Genomic DNA, 10034 nt, shown 5'->3' with positions numbered 1-10034 from the left:
AACATGTTTTATCACGAAAACACTTTATTTAATGAAAACATGGCAACTAACAAAAAAACATGGTATTTAATTAAAACATATTTAACGAAAACATGTTTTTTTTAACAAAAACATCATATTTAACGAAAACATGGTTTTTAACGGAAACTCTGTATTTAACAGAAACATGGTCTTTAACAAAAACATGTTTTTTCACAAAAACACGTTATTTAATTAAACATTTTTTTGACAAAAACATGTTTAGTAAAAAATTTTTTTAACAAAAACAGGTTTTCTCACGAAAACATTATTTAATGAAATATTTGTTTGACAAAAACATGTTTAATAAAAAAAAAGTTTTACAAAAACATGTTTTATCACGAAAACACGTTATTAATGAAAACATGTTTAATAAAAAAAATGCTTTCACAAAAAAAATGTTTTCACAAAAACATGTTATTTAATGAAAACATGTTTTATCACAAAAAACATGTTTTATCACGAAAACACTTTATTTAATGAAAACATGGTAACTAACAAAAAAACATGGTATTTAATGAAAACATATTTTACGAAAACATGTTTTTTTTAACAAAAACATCATATTTAACGAAAACATGGTTTTTAACGAAAACATGGTTTTTAACGGAAACATGGTATTTAACAGAAACATGGTCTTTAACAAAAAAAAATTTTTTCACAAAAACACGTTATTTAATGAAACATTTTTTTGACAAACATGTTTAACAAAATTTTTTTTAACAAAAACATGTTTTATCACGAAAAAGTTATTTAATGAATAATTTTTTTGACAAAAACATGTTTTATCACGAAAACGTTATTTAATGAATAATTTTTTTGACAAAAACATGTTTAATAAAAAATGTTTTAACAAAAACATGTTTTATCACGAAAACGTTATTTAATGAATATTTTTTTTGACAAAAACAGGTTTTATCACGAAAACGTTATTTAATGAATAATTTTTTGACAAAAACATGTTTAATAAAAAAAAAGTTTTACAAAAACATGTTTTATCACGAAAACACATTATTAATGAAAACATGTTTAATAAAAAAAAATGCTTTCACAAAAAAAAAAAATGTTTTTCACAAAAGCATGTTATTTAATGAAAACATGTTTTATCACAAAAAACATGTTTTATCACGAAAACACTTTATTTAATGAAAACATGGTAACTAACAAAAAAACATGGTATTTAATGAAAACATATTTAACGAAAACATGTTTTTTTTTAACAAAAACATCATATTTAACGAAAACATGGTTTTTAACGGAAACATGGTCTTTAACGAAAACATGTTATTTAATGAAAAAATGTTTTAACAAAAACCGGTTTGATAAAAAAAATCTTTTAACAAAAACATGTTTTATGACGAACACACTTTAATGAGAACATGGTAATTAACAAAAAACATGGTATTTATCGAAAACATGGTATTAAACGAAAACATGTTTTGTAACGAAAAAATGTGCTAACTGTTAGCATTGCTATCTTATTTCCCTAACTTTGCATGCATTCACGTTAGAATCATATAGGTTGGTACTTAACACGTATTAGCATGCTAGCTTTTTAAGCTCATTTTGCAGCTATGCAGCTTCGAGTCACATATTTTGTCACTTGACACTTTGCAGTACATGTTAGCATTTCACTTCGGCTTGGGCTTTTCACGAGCATTTTTTGCATTTTCTACTTTCTAGTGCAATTCTTTCCCTCGTCCAAGTTGTTAGATTGCAGCTTGTTGATGTTTGCTTTTATTTTCAACTCCAATATATACTTTTTGAAGAGTTCACAAAGTTGATGGTCCAATCCCCGGCTAGGGAGGCCTTTATTGTGGGAGAATAGTGGAGTGGCATTCTGACTCAGCGCTGGATAGCGCCATTGGAATTCCACTTGGTAATAACAGCCTGGCTTGGCTATGACTGACACACACTCACCACGCGCGCACACACACACACACACACACACACTCACAGTGGCAACAGTTCATAATATGACTGCAGGGGGTCTGTGAGTCATGGCGTGCAGGGGGCAGGGGGCAAGGGGGGGTCCTGACTGAGTAACACAGACTGCAAGGAAACACCGCACATGGCTCCAGAAATAGACTCTCCATTATGTCATGCCTATCTTATTAGCTCGCTGACTTTCCTTAAATAAAAACTCACAGACCCCCTTCTTCTCCCAGTCTATGACACAGACAAACATGGGGGGGCTTTGTGACTCGTGGAAGAACTTTTTTTTCTTTCCCGTGGGAGCCACAAAGGCACTTGGATTTTCCATGTTTCTCTGCATGTTGTTGCTGACTAGTGAGCTCCAGAAAATAATATTATTGCAGCACACGCCCCCCCTCCCCTAAAACATGTGTAACATTCAGTCTAAAAAGAAAGGCAAATAAATATGCACGGAAACCCTAATATCGATACATTTAGGACTGATTCATCCAACAAATACGCAAAAGTTCAAGCAAATTCAAATAGCATGAAAGTACAATATCTCAAATCTGCATCATAATGCAACAGAAACCTAATTAATGTCACATTTCTACTAATAATAATAATAATAATAAACTAATAATAAACTGTTTCTTAACCATAACCTACTGTTGGGCTGCCAAAAATATCTGTTCCTCAGCTGTGGTCTGTATGGGTTGTAATACACTTTCCCACCACTTGTGGCAGTAATGACAATAACAAACAAACAGAAGAAGGTGAGCTTAGTCATAGAGAAGTTTCTGAAGCGCAGAAAATATGAATAAAGTGGTGAAGCTGTATTTTCATTTGCACTTACACTTGGGTGACGGAAACAATACTTAAACATGTTATTTAACCAAAACAGGAAACATGTTACTTAACAAAAACACGTTATTTAACTAAAACATTTAACTAAAAGATGGTATTTAACGGAACACGTTATTTGATGAAAACATGGCATTTAACAAAAACGTGGTATTCAACTAAAACATGGTATTGAACGAGAAACTTTATGTAATTAAAACATGGTAATGAACAAAAAACGAAAACATGTTATATAATGAAAACATGTTTTTTAACGATAACATAGTATTTAACGGAAACATGGTATTTCACGAAAAAAACATGGTATTTTTTAATGAAAACACGGTATTTAACAAAAACATAGTATTTAACGGAAACATGGTATTTAACAAAACATAATGAATGAAAACATGTTTTTTCACGAAAACATGGTATTTAATAAAAAACATGGTATTTAATGAGATTTTTTAACAAAAACATGTCAAATGTTTTTAAATGTTTACGAGAACATATTTAACGACAACATGGTATTTGATGAAAACATGTTTTCATTAAATAACACGGTATTTATCAATAAAAATGTTTAATAAAAACATGGTATTTAATGAATTTTTTTTTAACAAAAACATGTTTAATAAAAAATGTTTTTAAATGTTTACGAAAATGTAATATTTAACGAAAACATTGTATTTGATGAAAACATGTATTAACAAAAACAGTATTTAACGGAAACATGGTATTAATGAAAACATGTTATTAATGAAACATTTTTTTATACAAAAACATGTTAAATACAATTTTTTTTTATACAAAAACATGTTAAATAAAAACTTTTTTTATACAAAAACATGTTTAATAAAAACATTTTTTATACAAAAACATGTTTAATAAAAACATTTTTTTATACAAAAACATGTTTAATAAAAACATTTTTTTATACAAAAACATGTTTAATAAAAACATTTTTTATACAAAAACATGTTTAATAAAAACATTTTTTAATATACAAAAACATGTTTAATAAAAACATTTTTTTATACAAAAACATGTTTAGTAAAAACTTTTATACAAAAACATGTTTAATAAAAACATTTTTTTATACAAAAACATGTTTAATAAAAACTTTTTTATACAAAAACATGTTTAATAAAAACATTTTTTTATACAAAAACATGTTTAATAAAAATATATTTTTGAAAAAAAACATGTTTAATAAAAATATTTTTTTATACAAAAACATGTTTAATAAAAACATTTTTTTATACAAAAACAAGTAAAATAAAAACATTTTTTTATACAAAAACAAGTTAAATAAAAACATTTTTTTATATAAAAACATGTTTTTGTACAAAAACAGGTTTTTAATGAAAACATGGTATTTAACGAAAACATGGTGTTTAATGAAAACATGTTTTCATTAAATAACATGTTATTTAACTTTAACATGTTATTTAATGAAAACATGTTATTTACCAAAACATGTTATTAATGAACATTTTTTTTCACAAAAACATGTTTTTAATGAAAACATGTTATTTACAAAAACATGAACCTTTTTTTTTTTTTTCACAAAAATATGTTTAATAAAATACTTTTAATGAAAACATGGTTTCATTAAATAACATGTTATTTAACAAAAACATGTTGTTTAACGAAAACATGTTATTTATTGAAAACATGTTGACAAAAACATGTTATCAATTAAACATTTTTTTCACAAAAATATGTTTAATAAAAACATTTTTCTACAAAAATATGTTTTTAATGAAAACATGGTATTTAATGAAAACATGTTTTCATTAAATAACATATTTAATAAAAACATGTTATTTAATGAAAACATGTTATTTAATGAAAACATGTTATTTAATGAAAACATGGCATTTAATTAAAAAAAAACATGTTATATAACAAAAACATAGTATTTATTAAAAACATGTTATTTATGTCATGTTATTGTCACCTCAGAGAGCCGTGGGTTGGCGTCCGGAGGCCAAACGTCTGTTGCTCCTGATGACCGACCAGCCGTCCCACCTGGCCCTGGACAGCCGCCTGGCGGGTATCGTGGTTCCGCATGACGGCCTGTGTCACCTGGAAGACAACATCTACACAGGCAGCACCAGGATGGTGGGTGCAGCGAAGAAGCAAACAGGAGTAAATATTCTGTACGCGGCAAATGGGTCAAATCTGCTGTGGTGGCGTTTTTACCTTCAGGACCACCCGAGTCTGGGCCAGCTGTCTGAGAAACTGCTGGAAAACCACATCCACTCCATCTTTGCTGTGGAGAAACAACAGTACCAGTGGTATCAGGTAATCTATTTCATAGTTCTTTTTTTATCGATGTTATCAGGTAATCCAACATCTAAATACACTCCTACCTCAACTTACAAGCTACATTGGCTCTGTGACGGAGCTCTTAACTCCAAACACTTGTATCTCAAGTCAACGTCTCCCTTTGAAATGACTTGACATCAATTTGAAATCAAGCATTTTAAAACAGCGCTATTTTGAAAATAAAAACGTAAGTTTTCGATAAAAAATATTGCATGAAAATAAATACAATAGAACATAGTACTAACGAGGACAGTAGTTTTATGAAGAGATGGGACTTCTGTGGTATCTCCTTCCAGCTGATTATCTGTCAAACACACCATCAGCAGCTTTGTCATATTTTCATGGATAAATGTCCGCCATTTGGATATCATTTCAGCATCCTTGGCTGGCGTTCAGTTTGGTGCAGATGCTCCAACCTCTTCGCCAAGTTGGCAACACGCTCTGTCATGTTTTTGATGATTTATTTTTTTAATTAAATGAATATCGACTCCTTCTCAGCACTGTCCATCACACCCACTTTCTTAAATAAAGTTACGTCCATAGCATGCTATTGTTACCCCATTAGTATGCTAACATTAGCGTGCTAGCTTTTTTTTTTTTTAAATTTTTTTAGCAAACTTTGCAAGCATACACCTCAGAGTCATGTAATAATAATAATAATAATAATATATTTTATTTGTAAAAAGCACTTTACATTGAGTAAACAACCTCAAAGTGCTAAAGTGTATTAAAAAATAAAAAATAAAAAAATAAAAAGATAATAAAAAATAAATAAAAGTAAAAACTGGAACAGCCAAATAGCTAAAACTAGTATGCATATATCAAAAAAAAAAAAGGCTTTTTTAAAAAGAAGGGTTTTTAAGCCTTTTTTAAAAGCATCCACAGTCTGTGGTGCCTTTAGGTGGTCAGGGAGAGTGTTCCACTGACTGGGAGTGGCGGTTGTAGGTTGGTAATTGACCAATGCTAACAGTTAGCATGCTAATTTTATAGGTATACACCTCACAGTCATGTAATTTGTTAGTTGATACATGTAAACTGTTAACATGCTAGCTTTTTTCAACTAACTTTACAGGTATACACCTTAGAGTCATATAAATTGGTATTTCACGCGTCAACTGTTAGCATGCTAACATTAACATGCAAGTTTTTTTTAAGTAACATTGCAAGTCTGCACCTCAAGAGTCATACAAGTTGGTACTTGACACACGTTAATTGTTAGCATGCTAGCTTTTTAAATCGAATTGTTCTGGTACATACCTCACTATCATAATTTGGTAGTTGACACATGCTAACTGTTAGCATGCTAACTTGAATGTCGTCGACTCCTTTTTCTAAGCACTGTCCATCACACCCACTTTCTTAAATAAAGTTATGTCCATCTCTAATAGTGATGGATTATCCGCGCAGACAATTAACATTTTGACGTATAACGGTATCGTCCTATTTTTATTGGTATCGGCCTTTTTTCCCCCTTCAACTACAACTGAGTTACAACAGAATATGGGGAAATATTTCCCCTCTTGACATATTTTCACCTTCTTTTTTAAAAAGAAGGGTTTTTAAGCCTTTTTTAAAAGCATCCACAGTCTGTGGTGCCTTCAGGTGGTCAGGGAGAGCGTTCCACTGACTGGGAGCGGCGGTTGTAGGTTGGTAATTGACCAATGCTAACTGTTAGCATGCTAATTTTACAGGTATACACCTCACAGTCATGTAATTTGTTAGTTGATACATGCAAACTGTTAACATGCTAGCTTTTTTCAACTAACTTTACAGGTATACACCTTAGAGTCATATAAATTGGTATTTCACGCGTCAACTGTTAGCATGCTAACATTAACATGCAAGTTTTTTTAAGTAACATTGCCAGTCTGCACCTCAAGAGTCATACAAGTTGGTACTTTACACACGTTAATTGTTAGCATGCTAGCTTTTTAAATCGAATTGTTCTGGTACATACCTCACTATCATAATTTGGTAGTTGACACGCGCTAACTGTTAGCATGCTAACTTGAATGTCATCGACTCCTTCTCAGCACTGTCCATCACACCCACTTTCTTAAATAAAGTTATGTCCATCTCTAATAGTGATTGATTATCCGCGCAGACAATTAACATTTTGACGTATAACGGTATCGTCCTATTTTTATTGGCATCGGCCTTTTTTCCCCCTTCAACTACAACTGAGCTACAACAGAATATGGGGAAATATTTCCCCTCTTGACATATTTTCACCTTTTTTAAAAAGAAGGGTTTTTAAGCCTTTTTTAAAAGCATCCACAGTCTGTGGTGCCCTCAGGTGGTCAGGGAGAGCGTTCCACTGACTGGGAGCGGCGGTTGTAGGTTGGTAATTGAATATGGGGAAATATTTCCCCTCTTGACATATTTTCACCTTGTTGAGTGGCGGTGCTGCCTGGCGTCCTACGGAAAAATACAAGTGATGACATCACGACTACGTCCACAAATGTATTTGTCGGCGACAAATTTTATTGTCAACAATTGTCGACGAATCGTTGCACTGTGACATTCGCCACGCCAACTAACGAGGGGGATGCTTGTCACTCCAATTTTTGCTTGTAACCTAAAGCGTTACAATTAGCCAAAAGTAGTGTTCGTAATAACGACGTTACATATTAACCGCGTTACATAATAACTGCGTTATACAATAATTATCATCAGCCATCTGTCAAGTGTTTATGGATTTGATTTGAGCTCATTTGGTCAAAGATCCAAGGAGGAGTTTGCCAAAGTACGAGAGCGGGTTTTCGCCCCAAAATGGCATAGTTCCTGTTTGTTTTGAAAACATGGCTTCTTAAGACTTTCTCGTGCATCCTGTCATGACAGACGTCGCCACCAAAATTTCGCCAAGATCCATGACAACTTTGTTTATCGGGGGTACGGTTGCGCGATATAGACGATATAAATTTGGCCGATGATAGATGTCAGGTTCAAACACTGATGACATCTATTAAACAAGACAAGAAGCAAGGAATTAAACAGAGACAGAACTAAATTTGGCCCGATTGAGGAGAGACGTCTGGACTGTACTCTATAGCAACAGCCTTTAAGCATAAGAGTTGTGTGATAACTTAAATCTAGGGATGTCCGATAATATCGGCCTGCCGATATTATCGGCCGATAAATGCGTTAAAATGTAATATCGTAAATTATCGGTATCGGTTTTTTTAATTATCGGTATCGGTTTTTTTTTGTTTTTTTTAATTAAATCAACATAAAAAACACAAGATACACTTACAATTAATGCACCAACCCAAAAAAAACTCCCTCCTCATTCACACAAAAGGGTTGTTTCTTTCTGTTATTAATATTCTAGTTCCTACATTATATATCAATATATATCAATACAGTCTGCAAGGGATACAGTCCGTAAGCACACATGATTGTGCGTGCTGCTGGTCCACTAATAGTACTAACCTTTAACAGTTAATCTTACTCATTTTCATTCATTACTAGTTTCTATGTAACTGTTTTTATATTGTTTTACTTTCTTTTTTATTCAAGAAAATGTTTTTAATTTATTTATCTTATTTTATTTTATAATTTTTAAAAAAAAGTACCTTATCTTCACCATACCTGGTTGTCCAAATTAGACATAATAATGTGTTAATTCCACGACTGTATATATCGGTTGATATCGGTATCGGTTGATATCGGTATCGGTAATTAAAGAGATGGACAATATCGGAATATCGGATATCGGCAAAAAGCCATTATCGGACATCCCTACTTAAATCCTTGGAAATTAATTGCATTTATTAAAGAGTAATTACTTTTTTGTAAAGAAACGAGTAACTATAATTATGTTTTTAAAGTCATATTGCACCTGGGGATAGGTTGACTGGCAACACTAAATGGTCCCTAGTGTGTGAGTGTGAGTGTGAATGTTGTCTGTGTTGGCCCTGTGATGAGGTGGCGACTTGTCCAGAGTGTACACCGCCTTCCGCCCGAATGCAGCTGAGATAGGCTCCAGCACCCCCCCCCCGCGACCCCAAAAGGGACAAGCGGTAGAAAATAGATGGCTGGATGGGCTTAGTTGCAGTTCCAACCTACGCTCTGAGGTACAGTCCCACATGCTCCTCTATTTATTTGGGAGGTCCCTGGTTACATCACTGAGGCTGCTTCTGAAGGAAGGGTGGTCATTACAGCAGCCCCAGTTAGACACAATATGTGATTATTCATTCATTGCAAATCAGTGTTTCCCATAAACTGCCAAGATACCTGTGGCGGTGGGGGCGTGGTTATGGGCGTGGTCACCATGACATTATCGAGTAATTTGCATAATTTACTACAATGATATGATTTTCTCTAAAAAGGCTCCAAAAATGTATACTTACTAATTAATAATAACAGTTTTGTTTTAAACGTCCATCCATCCATTTTACAATATAATTACAACACTTTATGTACATATTTATGTACAGATTTGAACAATAAGTTATTCACTGAAATATATTTATTAATTGTGGTTCTTACAAAAAATATATCTTATAAAATATAAAAGCTAAAATGTCTCATAAAGCTCTGCCCCTTTAATTAGTGCATACTAAATAATTTAACTTTAGCCTACTACTACAACCATATTATTTACCAGCAACATAAAGTGAAACAGAGGCAGAGGTGTCCTGCCACAGTCAGTAACAAATAAACAGAAAACAGTAGTGGTGGTAGATAGACACAGAGCTTCATCAAACATCTGATCCACTGAACAAAGAGCTGCAAAAAATCTTGAACTTTAGACTGCCATCAGTTTTACTCCCTACACTTAACCATGTGTTTCCTACTGCCTGCAGACTTTGCACCTTTTGTTATATACACATGTTGTGTTTCTAATATAAATACATTTAATAAAGTCAAATACAAATAAGGCAACAAGAGAAGTATCCTACACTTCTCTTTTGTAAAGTAAA

At 32.2% G+C, this 10034-nt stretch overlaps 2 protein-coding genes across 4 annotated transcripts in view; one reads left to right on the top strand and one right to left on the bottom strand.

The window, feature by feature from the left end:
- Positions 1–5053, bottom strand: part of LOC133635963 (transmembrane protein 196) — a 113018-nt gene extending 107965 nt beyond the window's left edge. The window contains exons 1-2 of the mRNA XM_062029488.1: positions 4984–5053; positions 4739–4880 (exon numbers count right to left, since the gene is read on the bottom strand). The gene's annotated coding sequence lies outside the window, so the exon portion shown is untranslated. The remainder of the gene's footprint in view (positions 1–4738; positions 4881–4983) is intronic.
- Positions 1–10034, top strand: part of itgb8 (integrin, beta 8) — an 89232-nt gene that overhangs the window by 38675 nt on the left and 40523 nt on the right. For all 3 annotated transcript variants that reach the window (XR_009822144.1, XR_009822145.1, XM_062029484.1), the window contains exons 7-8: positions 4744–4902; positions 4990–5085. Coding sequence is in view for 1 of the 3 variants with exons in the window: in XM_062029484.1 (XP_061885468.1) it covers positions 4744–4902; positions 4990–5085 (255 nt within the window). In the remaining 2 variants the exon portion in view is untranslated. The remainder of the gene's footprint in view (positions 1–4743; positions 4903–4989; positions 5086–10034) is intronic.

The sequence above is a fragment of the Entelurus aequoreus genome, linkage group LG20 (assembly GCF_033978785.1).
Source record: "Entelurus aequoreus isolate RoL-2023_Sb linkage group LG20, RoL_Eaeq_v1.1, whole genome shotgun sequence".
Classification (NCBI taxonomy): domain Eukaryota; kingdom Metazoa; phylum Chordata; class Actinopteri; order Syngnathiformes; family Syngnathidae; genus Entelurus; species Entelurus aequoreus.
Note: the sequence above shows the minus strand (reverse complement) of the source record. Positions and strands in the feature narration are given on the sequence as shown.